The 18240-nt window shown below is 34.7% G+C and overlaps 1 protein-coding gene across 2 annotated transcripts in view; it reads right to left on the reverse strand.

The window, feature by feature from the left end:
* Positions 1-1212: 1212 nt before the first annotated feature.
* The window catches only part of GXYLT1 (glucoside xylosyltransferase 1), a 46559-nt gene continuing 29531 nt past the window's right edge, over positions 1213-18240 (reverse strand). For both annotated transcript variants that reach the window (XM_012743747.3, XM_020287498.2), the window contains 4 exons: positions 12560-12683; positions 11731-11903; positions 3641-5306; positions 1213-3288 (listed from right to left, as the gene is read on the reverse strand). In XM_012743747.3, the coding sequence (XP_012599201.2) occupies positions 5145-5306; positions 11731-11903; positions 12560-12683 (459 nt within the window). In that variant the 3' untranslated portion in view covers positions 1213-3288; positions 3641-5144. The remainder of the gene's footprint in view (positions 3289-3640; positions 5307-11730; positions 11904-12559; positions 12684-18240) is intronic.

Raw genomic sequence — 18240 nt, forward strand, 5'->3', positions numbered from 1 at the left:
CTTTCTTTTGTTTCAAAACTGAGTTTATAGTAAATCCTAAAGCAATACCATTAAACATTTGGAATTTCTGATAGAAATCAGGTGATAATACATATTTTCCATTTAAAAGTAAATTTGACATTGATTTACAATTTAAAATTGCCCAGGCCAATATGCTTTTCTGTTTTTCTTATGATTCTATAATTGCTAGATATTTAAATAACATCATATTCACTTTTAGCTTTTTTAAAAAAAAATAATATTCTTGTACCACTTTTTAGACTTCTGTCTTAAGCTTACATAACTTAGTTTTAAAAGTCTAGTTTCATGATTGATGAATTAAGAAACAAACACCAGAACAGTTTAGCCAGACTTTAATTGGCAAAAAAGGAGTTGCTTTGGCAATGTACAAAATAACTGTTATAGTACAAGTCGTTATTTGATCTACTTTTGTTAAATATTAAAATGCAATAAGGCAATTATTGTTTTAAGACACTTGAAATTGCATTTAATATATGGATAACTGGCCCCACACCTGACATATTGCACCCCTACTTTTCTTCTCTACCCTAAGGAACCAATAAAGTTCTTTTAAAAAATAAATCAGTGGGTCTTTCTAAAAACATCTCAAAGAGCTTCTGATTACTATTAATGTATTCATTACTTAAATATAAACATCTGAAAAATAAGAGAATGAATAATATCTTTCAAGATTTTCCCCTTTAATGTATCTCTGCTGTCTCCCGCTCTCTTCGATCTACTCATAATGGTGCAATGGAAAGTATCCCTACTGAGGAATAAATAGATGTGATCTATTGTTTAATCTGCCATTCGAGGCAGGGCAGCAATTCCCAAACCTGGCCCGCTGCAGTTGACTCCTGGGCCCCCTTCAGACCTGATAATGCAGTGGCCTCCTCTTCCCACCGCTCCTGGTGAATAAGCGGTTAGTCTCGCATGATTCAACATTTAGTTAAATGGCTAAAAAATGATCAGTGAGTAGGGTGATCAGGAAACAACTCTAGTATCAACAAACCAAATGAAGCCAGCACCTTTCCTGCCCCAGATGGCCAAGCAGACCCTGACGTAAAGTGAGGAGTGACAACTCAAAAAGCAAATGGTGTTTCCACGCCATTTCTCTCCGTCTCTCCCTCTCAATTTTCCCACTCTCATTCCATCTCTTCTCTTACTCTGCCCTTTGCCATTCTCACTCAAATTCCCCTTCTCTTTCTCCTCTCCTTTTCTCACTTCCTCTCTTTTCCTTCTTTTTTGAGTATTCAGTTACGTCATTCTTTTCTTCTCTCCTTTCTCTTCCTGAAAAACTCTTCCTTACATAATATCAACAAATTCATACTGGAGACACATGTCAGAAAACATGTCAGGAAACAGAAAGATCTGCACAGCAGACAGCAGAGCAAAACAGAACTTTGACAGTAACACTGGAATGGCACAAGGTAAGCCCTGCAGAACGCTTCCAAATCCATTCTCTCTTCTCAGTCTCATCTTGTGAAGACTGAAGGGCATATGATTGTACTTAAAAACCTAAGGCACGGAGAAGGTGAAATAGCATGCCTCGGGTCCCTCACCAAGAAGAGAATCCAGACCTAGTTCACAGTCTGGTCTTCTTTTCATTATGCCAATACCAGATGACCAGAGGCGAGATGACAGAGCACTGTGTAAGCAGTAATATTAATCAGACTTTAAAGTGGTTAGCCTTATACATTGTGAACTACTCTTCATAAGAAAAAAAAAAGGATGTATTTTCTTAAAATGTAAATCACAATATATATTTTCTAAAGGTTTTCCAAGTTCTTTTCTACTTCAAACAAATAAAGTTTGACTACATTATAAAGTCATCCCACTTTGGTAATATCATAGCCCAGAGATAGTTCTGAGGTCAGACTTGTTCTAACACATAGACTCAAAGAATATATAATGTAATTTATATAAACTGCATAGATATACTATGTTTTATGAAAGGCCGTTTATATTTTTAAAAAAACAACAACAGTGTAACATGTTCTCCAAGTTGTCCATCTATAATTTAACCTCATTAACTCTGAGAACTGCATTTCTTTAGAATTCTCAAGGAAAAAGTTACCTTGTCTAAAGATAAATTCAGAAAATCCACTTCAAAATTATTAGACACTGTGATGCCCTTAATTTTAGGTGAACTACAGTCCCTAAGTAGAAAATTTTCACTGTAATCTAATTTATGATACAATGATCAATTAGGTCTGGTCTAAACAGACCAGATGAAGAACTTTCCCAAGCAGAGTGTGTGACAGTATAAATAAGCCACAATACAACTCAGACCACAGGATACAGTCCAGTTGGATTAAACTATGCCCACAGTCAACACAGTGCCCAATCAATCATAGAGAGCACATGGGGCTGAGATTCTCCATTCACTGAGAAAATTAAATCTTAAGGAACTTATTCACACAAATTCATATCTTGTCAACAACCCCAAGTGCTTCCTCTAATATAATATTTCAAAATCACAGTTATAATCTACCAACCGTGCCAAGAATTGTGGCATCCTAACTTCAACTTTCAAGTTGGCAAAATACCTTCCAGTGGTTCCCAAACTAGCTAACATCAAAATCATTTGAAGTGATTATTAAAAACAGAATCATAATGTGACTTATTTCTGTAACCTGATTCTAAAATACCAACTAAAAGATGGCATATTTGAGGCCATCAGGGAAATTGGCTTAAGGACTGGATATGAGATGAAGCTAGAGGACTGCTGCTACTTTTGTTGGGTATTATGTCAACCGTTGTTACCGAAATGTTCATAGCAGTGAAATAACACAATGTTCGGGACTTTAAGACATTTCACCAAAAAAAAAAAAAAAAAAAAAAAAAAAGGTGGGGGATAGATGAGGGAAATATGGTAAGATACTGATGTTATATCTGGATGTTGAATACGAATACACTCACTACTCTACTTTCGTATAATTTTTAAATCTCTTTGTTAAAAAAACTTTTTGCAGACCCCATCTTAGACACAATATACCAGTCTCCAAAGGGTGATGCTCAATAATCTATTCTTAACAAGCTCCCAATATAAGAATCTTTACAGCCAAGCAGGCAATGGTCTTATTTGTGGACAACTAGAAATGATCTTACATATACCCTGCAAACTTCAAAATTTTTAGGATTCTCATTTTCTACTGAGCAAGCTCAATTTCAACACAGTTCACAGGTTCCTGCATTCAACACGGCATTCTGCAAAGGAAGCACAGATCGTGCTCTCTAACTGAGCTCTTCTAGGAGTGCTGGGCTGGTTATCAACTTCCAATCTGCCTTTCTTTTTTTTTTTTTTTTTTTTTTTTGAGACAGAGTCTCGCTTATTGACCAGGCTAGAGTGAGTGCCGTGGCGTCAGCCTAGCTCACAGCAACCTCAAACTCCTGGGCTCAAGCGATCCTTCTGCCTCAGCCTCCCGAGTAGCTGGGACTACAGGCATGCGCCACCATGCCCGGCTAATTTTATATATATATTAGTTGGCCAATTAATTTCTTTCTATTTATAGTAGAGACGGGGTCTCGCTCTTGCTCAGGCTGGTTTCGAACTCCTGACCTCGAGCAATCCGCCCGCCTCAGCCTCCCAGAGTGCTAGGATTACAGGCGTGAGCCACCGCGCCCGGCTCCAATCTGCCTTTCTTAAACCTTACTCTCTCGATTTGTCCCTGACTGAGCTGCAGAAGACTGGCCAACTGTACCAACCATCCTTTTCTGCATATTCCACGTCTCCACAGAGGGCACTGTGTTTTCACAAAGACAATTGCCACAACCTTCACGAGTGGTATTTTTCCTTCATGATTTTCCCTTCTCTACTTGAGCATTAAAATATCAAAGAGAGAGAAGGCAAATAACCACATTGCAATCATATGTGCCCCAGTACAGTACATGCTAAGAACTCAGAGTCTATAGTTATATTAGACAGCAGGTCAAGAATGCCAAGAGAAGTAATATTTTTCTCCTCTTCAATATTTAGAAATATTAACTGTCTTAAGTGATGGTCAAAAATAGAGATATGCACATTAACCTAATCAAAACCACTTTTTCTATAGTCAGATATAACAATTTTCTTAATCCAAATCATCTACCAAAGTTGTCTACCTAAAGTAAGGCTCTACCCATTTGCTTCTTCAAAAATATCTTGCAAAGCCATTATGAGGTAGAAGTTTAAATGGACATGTTTTTCTACTCTGCTGTAACTAAAATTACTGATCACAGGCAGTATATAGCTTATGTATTTTGGTCCATCACATTTTCCACCACCATATTAGTATACTATCAAGGTTCTCACTTTATCAGAACAGATTTTGCTTCCAGAATGCCCAGTAAAGCTGAAAATTTTCATTTAAAGTGATAAAAAAAATTTCCCCAAATATCTATTTAACAATCTTAGATCTGAGTTTTGGCAAGACGGTTTAACGCATACAAAATGAAAACACTGCATTCTCTCCCTCACACACCCTCATAGACACAGACGTGCACGCACACACACACACACACAGATTAAAACCCCAAAGTTTCCACTATTTTTCCTCTTTCTTATATAGCTCAATTTTTAACATGCAGCTTGCTTATAATCTAAAAATCATTTTAAACATGATTGTCACAAAAATATTTCCAAACAGAGATGAAATGTATAAAGGCACACATAGATTGTCAATGGTTACATCACATTTCTTTAGAAACAGAATCTTTTCTGCTCCTGTAAACATCTTTTTTCTCACATATTTAAAGTGAGGTTAGTGCTGACATACAATTATTGCTATACTCACAGTCTGAGTGTTTCCACTGTGTATGAGGTACGTTGTCTCCATCCACACAGACCCCGCCACTCTTACTCACTTGAGAGTAAGAGTCAACACAAGTCTGCAGGCCTAAACCATTCACTATTCTAATCAATACTGGAATGATAGCGAGTAACATTATAAAACATCAGAGGCCAAAAATGTTTCTTGCGGGAGCCCAAGATTTTAACTTATTCTTCATTACATGAATATACTGCTCATTTAACTTCTTTAGGGAAAAAAATTATTCTGGAGATGAATAATTCCTTTCTGATTACTTCATCCAAGACTATTCCTTCACATTCATCCTCTGATACCTTGTTGTTTTCATCCACTTGATTCAGCAGTCACCAAGAATCACCTTTCCTTTGGTGGTCTGTTGTAACGATCTTCTATGCTTTTTGCTAGTTGTTTGATAAATATTTTGTAAATTTTTCCACAGTATGTATGCACTGTCTTTTGTAGTTCCAGTTCTAAAGATTTAAATAGGGAACGGATGTCCTCGTCTTCAAAAGAACACTAGAGAAAGAAAATAAAAAGGCAAAGATACATATAAAAATTTAATTATTTTTCTAAACAACTTTTATCAGTTTAATATTAACAACCTCCATTTAATATCTCACAGAAATCATAGGCTCAACAAGTATGTTCTTTCTTTTTGAGACAGGATCTTACTTTGTTGCCTGGGCTACAGTGCAATGGTACCATCATTGCTCAGTGCACCCTCAAACTCCTGGGCTCCAGCAATCCTCCTGCCTCAGCCTCCCAAGTAGCTGGGACTACAGGCACATGCCACCACACCCAGCTAATTTTTTTATTTTTTGTAGAGACAGGGGTCTTCCTATGGTGCTCAGGCTGGTCTCAAACTCCTGACCTCAAGCGATCCTCCTGTCCCGGCCTCCCAAAGTGTTGGGATTATAGGCGGGAGCTACCTCGCCCAGCCAGTATTTTCAAAAAATTAAATAGAACAATCATCTCATTTTAGAGAGGGGAACAGTCATACTAAATCTCTTGTAGAATCACAGAAAGCTTTTCAGAGAAGAGGTAATGGGGGACAGGGCATTCCAAGCCTGTGCAACGTGTGCACGACATTTGCAGGAGCAGAGAAGACCCAAAGACACTGGTGGAAGAAGGTGACCAAAAACTCTGAAGGTATCTGGCAGAAACTAATCAAAGCTGGACTGGTTCAAAAAAAAAAAAAAAGGCTTTACCATATGCTCCAACTCCAGCCTACCTTCCAAAAATCACTCTGGTGATAGTGTTGAGGCTGGACTGCAAAGAAATGAGATAGAGGCATGGAGTGGGAGGAATGCAAGATGATAACAGCTCAGCCTTTCCCAAAGAACCCTAACTGCACAACAGCACCCCAAGGATAAATAAATTTGAGCACTGCTAAATATTATGTACTCTTCATAGGGATTCACACTGGCACATGAAAAAGCCTAAAAAGTAAAACAGAAAATACCTATGTTGAATGTTGTTTGGCCTGCTAGTTCCAAAATATATTTTTGACTAGAGTCCTTTTTTTTTTCTACTATAAAATATATTAATATCCCAAGGAATATATTTTGGAAAAGATTATAGCAGTAGTTAAGTGGAAATAATTTGTGATGGTAGTATTTTTAACCAGGTAGATTTTGTGATTCTAGTATTTTCAGCTAGGTATATTTTCAAGGAGAAAGATGGATGGGGATTGAAAATAGAATGCTTTGCATGAAAGTCTGAAGTCAATTAAAAATGCAAAATCACAAAGGAAATTCAGAACCTGAAATCTTCCAGGGCTGCAAATGCCCTGGTTATGCCTGAGGTTCACTAGCATACTAAGGGAGAGGAAATCAAAGCACCACCCAAACATAATTAATGAGTCAGGAGGAAGGCAGAGTCAACCTACAGAGAACAGGATGAACTTAGATGCTTCAGAACATGGATTTTATCACTGTAGAGATGCAAAGAGATCCTAAACCTTGGTATCTCTTGAGAAAGAAAATTGTTGAGCATTAACTGCCTTAAACCATCGCTTGGAGTGATTTTTAAAAATCACATATAGTGAAGATACATATCTAAAAGTGTTTTGAAGGCAAAAAAGGAAAAAAAAAAACAAGGAAAAGGGAAGTGTAGCTAGGAGCAATGTAACGAAAATATAATGAAAGTAAAAATAGCACATAGAGTGCTTCCCATATGCCAGGTGCCACTCTAAGTGCTGTATATGTATTAATACATTTACGCCTCACGACAACTTTATAATATAGGTAATATTATACCCATTTTACAATGAAGCAACTAAGGCAGCAAGAGAGGATTTCACCCTCCCAGTTACAAATCTAAGTGGCTAAGCCAGGATTCTGCCCCAGCAGCTCAGTTCCGTAAGTCCAGGCACTTAACCACCACAAAGCACTACTTATCCAGACAGCAAGAAAATGAAACTGTTCTAAGTCAGTTTCAAAAATCCTGTTGAAGGATAAAGTTCACTGAATGTTGGAAAACTGGGAAAAGTGTTTACTATATATAGACACGCCTAAATTTGTTTGGGGTTAAAAGCGGCAGCCAGTTGAAGAAGGTACACCTCTTCCAGTGATGCTGTTAAAAACACACTTGCACAACTGGTTGAGAGGCGGATAATAACAGGAAGACCAAACTCTGATTTCTTTTTTCCTTTGTTTTACTCTACGATGACAATAAAATGAAAACACTGTAAAGGCATTTAAGAATTAAAGGAAGACTACTGATACCCAGGACTGTAGTTCTTGAGATCCAGTTCTTTCATTTTCATGTGATTTAAATCCCAGGGCTTGTGGTTAAAAAAATTTTTGTTCTTCACTGGGGAAAAAAAAGCCCTTTAAAGAATATTTTCCAAAATAAACAGTGTCTAATGAGTTAGCTCTCCTTTAGCCCACCATATGACACAATTTGACCTTTAAGGAAAAAGATGATAAATTACCAAAATTTATATATATATATATATATATATATATATATATATATATGTAACTGTATTTTGCCATTCACACAATCTGCAGTGCCCACAGAGCTGTGCAGTGTAGAACCTACATTTTGGAGTCCCTTTCCCAGAGGCCACATGTGCCCTCACTTGACTCCAGATCTCCTTCCATACTATATACTGTGCCTCACTTGTCCTACCTTTCCTTCTCTGCCAGGTACTCATAATCCGTACAGCTCATTCAAACATCAGCTCCTCTAAGAAGCATCTCTTACAAGTTAATCATTCCCTCTTTTCAATGGCACAGTACCCAGTACACAAATTTTAGGAAGGTTATGGTCTATACATAAGACTGCCAGTTGAAAGGCAGGAAATACACAGTGAGACTATGATGACTATAATTAAGCAATATAAGGCATTTTTAGAGAATAGAACATGTTTGAAAGTATGGCAGAATGGCCGTTAAACCAACACATCCTGAGTGTCTACTATATATAAGCTGGTACTGCAGGAAGGAAAAATCCAAAGCTCCTTTGCAAAGATATTAATAGTTTTGCAAATATATAGGGTATAAAGTATATCAAAGTTAACACAGAAACACCAAGAAATATAACTCAGAATGAAATACATGAAGCTGAAAATACCTTATAGAGCCATAAAATGTTTTGTTCCCATTTTAGATTTGTAATTTTTAAACTTAATATCTGTATTCATTCAATAACTAATATTTAACAAATATGCATGGACTATAAAAATGGATTTGCTGGTAGACAGAGCCATGCATTTACATTTTAAAGATGGTTCACATCCTTTATAATTCATATTGTTCACTGTATTCCATGGCTAAGACTAAGCTCCTGTCTGAAAGTTGCATAAATACCCTTGTCTGAATACAATTCTTTAAAAAAAATTATAATTCTACTGAATTATACATAAGGGGAGATAAAAACACTAACCAAGAGCACCATAAAAGACTGATTAACTTCATTAAGTTGAAAAATGGATATATATAAGCTGTAGTTAACACAGACCCAAAACAAACACAAAGAGTCATTAATTTGGTATTTGAAATCCTTTTAAAATTGATTTTCAAAAAATCAAGTGTAATTAATCAACTCAAAACTATTACTCAGATTTTTAAAAGAATCTATTTATAAGCCAAAAATAAGACCAAATAAAATTAAGGAGATTTAATTCTCTAATAACAGATCTTTTTTAAATGCTCAAAGGAAACAAAGGAATCACATTTCTATAGGAATGCATTTCATTTCTGTCCTGCAAAGTCTCAGAACCCCAAAAGTATTTTTCTTCATTTTTATCACCTCCTGACAACCCATAATAAAACATTATTAAAATACAATATTAATTTCTGAAGGCACACAAGGCCTGCTACATTAAAATGAACATCAACACTAAATTTTATAATTCTTCAGTGAGTACAGTCATAGCATGATAAACTATTTAGAAACCTTATCTGTCAAGTTTATAGGACAAGAAACTTAGCAGATGACACAGAAAATCACAGCCTACAATGCTGCTAGCACTTCACCACCAAGTAAGAAACACTGATGTCCAGGAGAAAACTTCAATTCCTTATCATGGTACATCATCACCGTAGTAAGTCACACGATCTCCAAATCCATCTTTATCCCAGTCCCTGCTGACCTTCATCCACCACTCCTGTCAAAACGAACAGCCTGACCTCTCCATGGATCTTTCTACAGCCTCTGAACCATTTTCTCCAGCAGTTTTCAGCACTGACTGCCCCACGCATCTAGCAAACTGTTACTCATTCTTTAAGGCCCACTTTAAATACCTCCTCTTCAAGGAGGCCTTCCAAAGCAAAACCGATACACTCACAGTTCTAGTGCAGTCTCTGTCACAGTGGATCACAGTTAAGTGTTTTTACTCTCATTGCAATCAATGAGGCTAACTAAGCCAGAGGTTTTCAATCATAGAAATAGTGAGGATCTAGCAAACAGGGGTCATCAGCTCTTCTCTTGACCCCCACACTTAAACTAGCACTCCCATTATTTGTTTGTTTTGTTTTCACCCACTAAGCTTAAGCACAGTGTAGCAGAACAGACAAGCAATCTACATGAGAACTGAGTGGTCAAGTGTGCTTTTTCCTCGGTAGCAGTGAGTTAGCTGACATGGATAGTCATACAGCTCATTAAGTAATAGCATAGATTCAAACCTACCTTGGATTTGCCCCAAGTCTTGGTCCCTAACATAGTCACAGAGTTCTGGTTTATAGACCCATCTAGAGGCATATGAAGTATAACCATCTCCTCCAGCAATTTACCTTAATTACATAAAAGGGGACTATAAGAACAAGAAGAAAAGAGAAAACAGATATCTGGGACAAGGGAGGGAAGGGGCACTATAATTTTTTTTCCAAACTCATAAAGCAAATGCTTAAAAGAGAAAACCCCATTTACAAAAGCAATAAAAAAGACACAATACTTAAGTATAAACTTAAGATATGTTCAAAACCTGTAAGAAGAGAACTATAAAATATTCCTGTAATACAAATGGAAAGATTTGTCTTTACATTTGTGATGAGACATCCTAACCAAGATGATATTAAAATGTCAGCATCTCTAACTTAATATACGAAGCTAATATGCTCCAAATAAAATACCAACAAGCTTTTTTATGAAGTTAAACAAGTTGATACTTTCAGGAAAATATATAAAAGCTATGAAAACACTGAACAAGACAAGCTATGAAGTGGGAACAGTCCTACCAGATATTAAAACATAGCAAGAGGCATTAATAATTAAAATAGTGTGGTATTAGCACACAAATAGATAGACCAATTGAACAAAACAGAAAATCCACAAATTACAAATGGAATTTTGGTATATGATAAAGTCCAAATCTTAAGTTTTTGGGTTAAAGACAGACTTTAAATAAATGGTGTTGAGCCAACAGGATAACCATTTGGAAAAGAATCAAATAATATCCATTCCTTATCTAATATAAGAGATTAAATTCCAAATAAAGCAAAGGGTCTGAATGTAATAAGTAAAACAACATGTGGGTGAATTCCCCTATAACCAGTTCTATAACATGAGCATAGATAGGAAAAGGCTTCCTAATTATGACTTTAAGAAAAAGGGTTAATAATCTTGATTACAAAACATTTTAAAATGAACTCTGAATGGCGTAAACTGCCATAAACAAATAGAAAGAAAATATTCACAATATATGTCACAGATAAAAGACTAATATCCTTAATATACAATCAATTTTTAACAATTAAGAGGAGGAGAAGGGTAAGGAAGACCAAAACTTCCTCATGGTAATGTCTATACAACTCTGCTAACATGCTAAAAACTACTGAATTATATACTTTAAATGGCTGAACTTCACGGCATATATATTATGTCTCAATAAAGTTATTTTTAAAAAACTACAGAATAGGTGAAAGACTCAAAATTCACCCTCCACTCAGAATTCGCCCTCCAAAAAGTATAAAAATGGTTCTTAAATATATAAAAAGATGTTCAACTTCACTCATAAGAGAAATGCAAATTAAAACTCCACTAACATTCCATTTCTATCCCCTTAGAATGACAAAATTTTAAAAGCCTGATAATACACTGTGTTGATGAGGATGTAGGGAACAAGCTGTCTCATAAACCGTTGGCAGGAATGCAAACAATCCCTATGGAGGGGAAATAGGCAATAACTTCAGTCCAATAATCCAACTTCAAAGAATTTACTTTGAAGATTCACCTTCCAACAATACAAATACACATACAGCAAGGCTGTTGCATTAATTATAATTCAAACTATTGGAAACTACCAAAATGTCCAAACACAGATATGAGCTGAATGAACTCTGGTACATATATAAAATGGAGCACCATATAGCTTTAAAAAAAAAAAAAGAGAAAGCTATCTACAAATGCATGGATTTCTTTGTACTATTCTTGCAAACTCAAGATAAGCTTGAAAGCATTTTCAAATAAAAAGTTTTAAAAAAGCATATCTTACATTTCTCAGTGCTTCATAAACAGCTCTAAATGCTGGCTGCTTATCATCATGATAAACACCTCTGTTCCCATGAAGAATAAAGATTCCTTCTTCTTCTGCTTCTTGGCAATTGCTTCCATATATACAATGATCCGGTCGATAATTCCATTGACACGGAAAAACAAAAAGGCTTTCTACATGAAGAAAGACCAAACGATAAAGCAAATATACCTCATTCTGTAAATTTAACATTTTGTAGAAATTTTAGTTTAACAATACAGCTCTTCAGGATAAGATTTAAAACAGTAAAAAATATGTTTGGTATTTATATCTCTCCCAATGAAATCAATATTCAAGACAAGTTTTTACTTTCTAAAACATAGTGATAACCATATTATAAGCCAAAATCAAATAAATTAATTTCTTCCTTTTAGGCCGGGCGCGGTGGCTCACATCTGTAATCCGAAGCACTCTGGGAGGCTGAGGCAGGTGGATTGCTTGAGGTCAGGAGTTCAAAACCAGCCTGAGCAAGAGCGAGACCCTGTCTCTACTATAAATAGAAAAAAATTAATTGGCCAACTAGTATATATAGAAAAAATTAGCCGGGCATGGTGGCGAATGCCTGTAGTCCCAGCTACTCAGGAGGCTGAGGCAGCAGGATCGCTTGAGCCCAGGAGTTTGAGGTTGCTGTGAGCTAGGCTGACGCCACAGCACTCACTCTAGCCTGGGCAACAGAGTGAGACTCTTGTCTCAAAAAAAAAAAAAAAAAAAAATTCTTCCTTTTAAACTAAATATTATCTGTGATGATTTTTACAATAATAATGCAAATAAAAGGAATTTAAATAATTACCTGGATTATGAAAAAATATGATATTCAATAGATCTTGATCACCCCATGTGATGTTTAGTTTGTATTTTTTAAGCAATGGCATAAGTATATCTCCCCATCGTAGTTGTACAGTTGTCATATCATTCTGTTGATAAAAACAGTAAAAAGATCCTCAGACTTCCAGGTTTAAACTGGCAACATGATAGTTCCTCATTCTTCCCTTGGCAACCATTACAGAGCCACGATGAGAAATACAAACTCCTTCTATTGCAAAACCAAGTGACAATTATAACCCTAAATTAAATGTGAGGAGGGCTGTCCAGTAGAAGAGAGCAAGATAACAAAGAAGGGATCTGAAGCTACATATAGCAGTGATAAAACTAATAAAAGTTCAGGACAGAAAGTACAAGTAGCAACACCTTATTATAATTGTGTCTTCATTTTAGAATGCAGATAGTTTTAGTATTTATGTTATCTATGTCTGTATCTATGTCAGAGTTGCTGAGGCTTAAAATTGTTAATATATAAATAAAAAGTGCTTGGAATAGTACCTGGCATATGACAAATATTCAGTGTTAGCTATTATTATTTTACCATACTCACCATTATTCTGAAACTGATTTGCTTATCTTTTATAATTGGCAGTTCAAAGAATCATTTGAAATTGATAAATCAAGTAAAAAATATACAACCACAGTTGAACACTAAAAAACAATATGCTTGACAAAAACCAGGTTGTAGAGGGAAACGGGAAGATGAACAAAGTTGTAGAAATTTATCGATTTTGTGTCTATTTGTATTATAGTACACAGTTCTCATGGAGAATTGGCCTTTTTATGACGGATTTTTCTATTCAAAACCCTGGTATATCTTTCTATTTAAGTATTCATTTGTCTTATTAGCATTTTAAAGATTTCTTCATATATATTTCACCCAATTTCTATCAAGTTTGCTCCTAGGTATATTAACTCTTTTGTTAGTATTTTAATTGGGGGGAGGGGTCTTCCATTTTATCTTCTAAAAGGATAATATTTGTACATTGGAAAACTCAAGCAAAGAACTCTGTAAAGAGGCAGCATGCATGACACACAAAGTCAAAGATCTGTTAGGGAGAATAAGTAGGTCAAGTCTAGCAAGATGTACGCAGTCCCACAAACTCTCAAGTCTAGCAGGATGTACGCAGTCCCACAAACTCTCGCCATCCCAGAGGATGGCAAATTAGGGCTGGACATCAAAGGCAGTACTGAAGACTGTGCTCCAGGAAAGGGACCCTAGTCTCCTCCCAATGCCTCTCATACTACAGAAGAGCTGAGAGGATTCTATTCTTGGCTATCAATTAACTGGGAAGTTTGCATCTCAACACTGTTTTCAGCAGGGGCCATTCTATGCTACTTAAGAAAGAACCCCCAGGATCAGCCAACACAAAGCTAGAAAACTAGTGATTTCTGTATTTTAATTTTCAACTCAGCCAAATTAACCATACATTCTTAATGTTTATAGTAGTTTTAATAGGTTATTTTGGATTTTTCAGATATGTAGACATGTCAATTGCAAATGATAATTTAATGTCTTATCTAATTTTTATACCTGTTGTTTCTTTCATGTCTAATATGGGCTTGTTTTTCCTCCATGCTGAAAAACACTAACGAAATATTACTTAATAGTAATTTATAGTATACAGTAATAGATATCCTCATCTTCATTTTAACTAGAAAGCTTCTACTGTCTCCCCATGAAGCACAATGCTGCCTTTTAAACTGAGAAAAATGTTATATTAATAATCTATCAATTTATATTTCATGTTTTTTTTTTTTTATTTACAGGCTTCCAGTGTTTTCTACATTTCATGTTTTTTAAAAATAAATAGTAGATATTGAATTTCATCAGTTACCTTTTCAGCCTACATAGAGATGCTCTTGCTTGTTAAAAACACAAAATTAAATACCCAATGAAACAACTGAGTTGAAAGAAAGCTATGAATCACGAAAAACTGGAGTGAGAAGGGGTGGAGTTATATACAAAGCCTTTTAAACCTATTTGACCCTTTTAAGCCAGTATTCCTCGTGGTGCAGTGCGCATAGTGTGCCAATCTGTGAATTTTTTCTATGTCCCCAATAAGATTAAGTACAGAAATTAAGAGTAAGATTTAGAAACTTTCATAGAGGGTTAATATAATAATGTTAGGTCTACTTAATGTAAGATTCTTCTAGTAATCTATACATTTAAAAAAGTACTGGCTCATAACATACTGGAAATTTTTTTTAAAAATTTATCCTTTTTCATAACTAGTCAGAGAAGCATTGTTATAAGCTATTCTATGATCTATAATAAACTCAATGATGATATAAACAATCTATCCTTTAAAAAAGAGCCAGAATTCATTTAAAAAATCCACATATTTAAATTAAATTGATCTGTTACAATTGCATTATCCATGTGTGAAATTTTCTTAGAATGTTACAAACACAGTAAATATAAAATAACCAGAAATTTGTTTTAAAATCTGGAAAATGACTGAAACAGGTTTTACTTGAGAAAATAAGATAATACTTTATTATAAAGATAACTCTTTGAAATAAGTCATTGAATATGTTAACTAAATATTCTTAGAATCTGAAAAGGAAAATATGTATTGCACAAGGACAAAGACCAGCAACACATTCAACACGCAGAACTGGCAGAACCCTTGTATAGTACCATGTTCAAGTCTTCATTTAATTCTATCTATTCAAATACCAAAAAAAGATATAGATATATATATAAATTTTAAAAAATCAAATATATATAATTGATTACATATTACAAGAAATATATCTATTCGGAGAAAATCAATGAAAGATAAAATTATAGAGTCCAGTGCAGTTTTAGGAAAAAAAATCAAAAGGGAAAAATAACGCCATAACTTAAAGGAAAAAGTCCTATTAGAAAACTATTGGACAAGAAGCAATAACACTAGTATTATCTGTGAATGATATAACCTAGAATATCCAAGACAACCAATAAAAAACTATGAGAAATGAGTTTAATAAAGGGGCATTATCTATAAAAGGAGTTCAGGTCAGTAAGAAATAGAAAACAGCCAAGAAATGGGCAAAGGATATGGACAGCCATTCACAAAAGAAACAAAAATTGCTAAAAATTATATGAAAACATTTTTAACCACATTGATAGTATAGTCAGGAGAATACAAATTAAAATATATGATATATCTTTTAGCCAAACAACTACATATCCATATTAGGTACAAACAATAAAACCAAATCATCCATTCTCCACATCATACACACATTAAAAATATGATTATGCGTACTGACATAGAAATCAGTCAATTAGCTATTTACTAAATGAAAAAAGCAAAGCAAGTTGAAAATGTATAAAAGAATCTTATATCTAAGTGCTAAAGCATATCTATACTTGTTTCAAAATACACATTTAAAAAGTTCCAAAGAATACATAGCAAACTTTATAGTGTCACTTTGAGCAAAGGCATGAAACTGTGGAGAGATGTATAAAGGGGATCTTGTCTTTTTACTCCACATACAATGAATTTTTAAATTTTTATAAGCATAATTTGATTTTGTAACTTTTTAAGACAGAAAAATATAGTTCTAATTTACTAATTTTAGCAAACCTACCAAAATACTTTGTGTTATATGAAGATCAATTAGTTTCACTTTTAGAATTATGTATGCTTTTGAAAATGGATTGACTCAGTATCATTATCAGCCTATCCTATACATAAATATAAAACTGACAGATGACTATTCACATTATGCTCCAGCAATGCTAGAAACTGAGAACTCATCAATTCCCAAAGACTAGTTACTTCACGTTGAAAAGTTCTACCCCTTTTGGCAAGATGTTCATTGATATTATTCTGCTCTCATAAGCTATATCCATCCACAAAATAAAAATCCTCCAGCACATTTAGATTGTTACAAACATGTAAAAACAATATGTCCACCTCATATAAAGTGTTCTCTTTTCCAGTATTTTTCAATAATTCATTAATGGCCTAAGTTTCTAAAACCTTCATCTGACAGTCCTTTGCCAGTCATTATCTATTGGGCTGCTACTTTATGTCAGACGCCATGCTAACTATTCTGAATATAAAGCTGTACCATGCAAAAGACACATTCTGCCCTCTGTAGGTGGAGAAACAGACAAAAAATATTTTATAAAGTAATATATGGAAGAACATGAACGGGATACAATTCTAAGGAAAGGATTCCAAGATGTCTAATTTATATTCTTTGGTTTTTCTCAAATAAATAGAAAAAGGTTAAGAAATATTTTAGTAACTTTTTTAAAAACAGAGACAAGAAATACCCTAATAAGGATTCAAAGCTACAAACTTGATCATAACACAAAATACAAAGTTACAGCTTAACCGATGTTATTGTCTACCAAGCATTCATTATGAAATAGAAAAAACAAAAAAAGTAGACTTTTTACTATTCTAACTTTTTAATATATGTTAACTAAAATACATCAAGGTCGGAACTGAACAATCAGGAATGGTAAGGACTGGGTGACAGCAAAGCAAATTAAGAACTTAAAACATGACCTTTATCCTAAATGGGTAGTCTTGTGGCTTTTCATGTGATGAGAACCATGAGATAACACTCATGGATCTATATGGAAAGGTCTGGAAAGTGATATACAAGTAATTCAGTTTACATTGCTAAACATGTAAAATGTAAGATTTGTGCCAGAAATTGTAGAATTAGTACGAAAAACCAGCATTTTTACTACAGATACAGACAGGAAAACAATCAAGAATAATAAAGGGGCCGGGCGTGGTGGCTCACGCCTGTAATCCTAGCTCTTGGGAGGCCGAGGCGGGCGGATTGCTCAAGGTCAGGAGTTCAAAACCAGCCTGAGCAAGAGCGAGACCCCGTCTCTACTATAAATAGAAAGAAATTAATTGGCCAACTGATATATATATAAAAAAAAAAATTAGCCGGGCATGGTGGCGCATGCCTGTAGTCCCAGCTACTTGGGAGGCTGAGGCAGAAGGATCGCTCGAGCCCAGGAGTTTGAGGTTGCTGTGAGCTAGGCTGACGCCACGGCACTCACTCTAGCCTGGACAACAAAGTGAGACTCTGTCTCAAAAAAAAAAAAAAAAAAAAGAATAATAAAGATATATGAGAAAAGAAATTAAAAATCAATAAATTTATAGAACAGTCTCAATAGTCATAAATATAATAACAATATTTGAAAACAAAGCATATGAGTGTGTTCCCACATAGCAAGAATAGGGCTGTTTGCAAAGTAGGGAGGAATAGGAAAAGTGAAGTAAATTACACCTACTGAATTAATATACAACCAATCCTCTCATATTTTCTTCATAAAGTCATTAATTTGCAGAAGAAAAGAGTCTGAAAGTTTAGAAATTATTTCAACCCCCATTATCTACCTCTCTCGCTGGCTTACACTATGCCTCAGACAAAAAGAAAATTGGGGGAGAGGAGAAACTATTAAAGTACGTAAGAATGGCATTTAAATAAGTAAAAAGTAAAAAATAATAATGTATTTGAACTATAAAGCTGTATTTTAAATCAAATGGCATTATGTTAAATTACCTCTATAGTTCTTTACAATATGAAATTTCTCATAATTTTATGAATTTCAAATGCAGTTATTGAGAAGCCACATTATTTCTTAGCAGATAATCTTACAGCACCATCTTCTGGCATAAC

The sequence above is a fragment of the Microcebus murinus genome, chromosome 10, assembly GCF_040939455.1.
Source record: "Microcebus murinus isolate Inina chromosome 10, M.murinus_Inina_mat1.0, whole genome shotgun sequence".
Lineage (NCBI taxonomy): Eukaryota > Metazoa > Chordata > Mammalia > Primates > Cheirogaleidae > Microcebus > Microcebus murinus.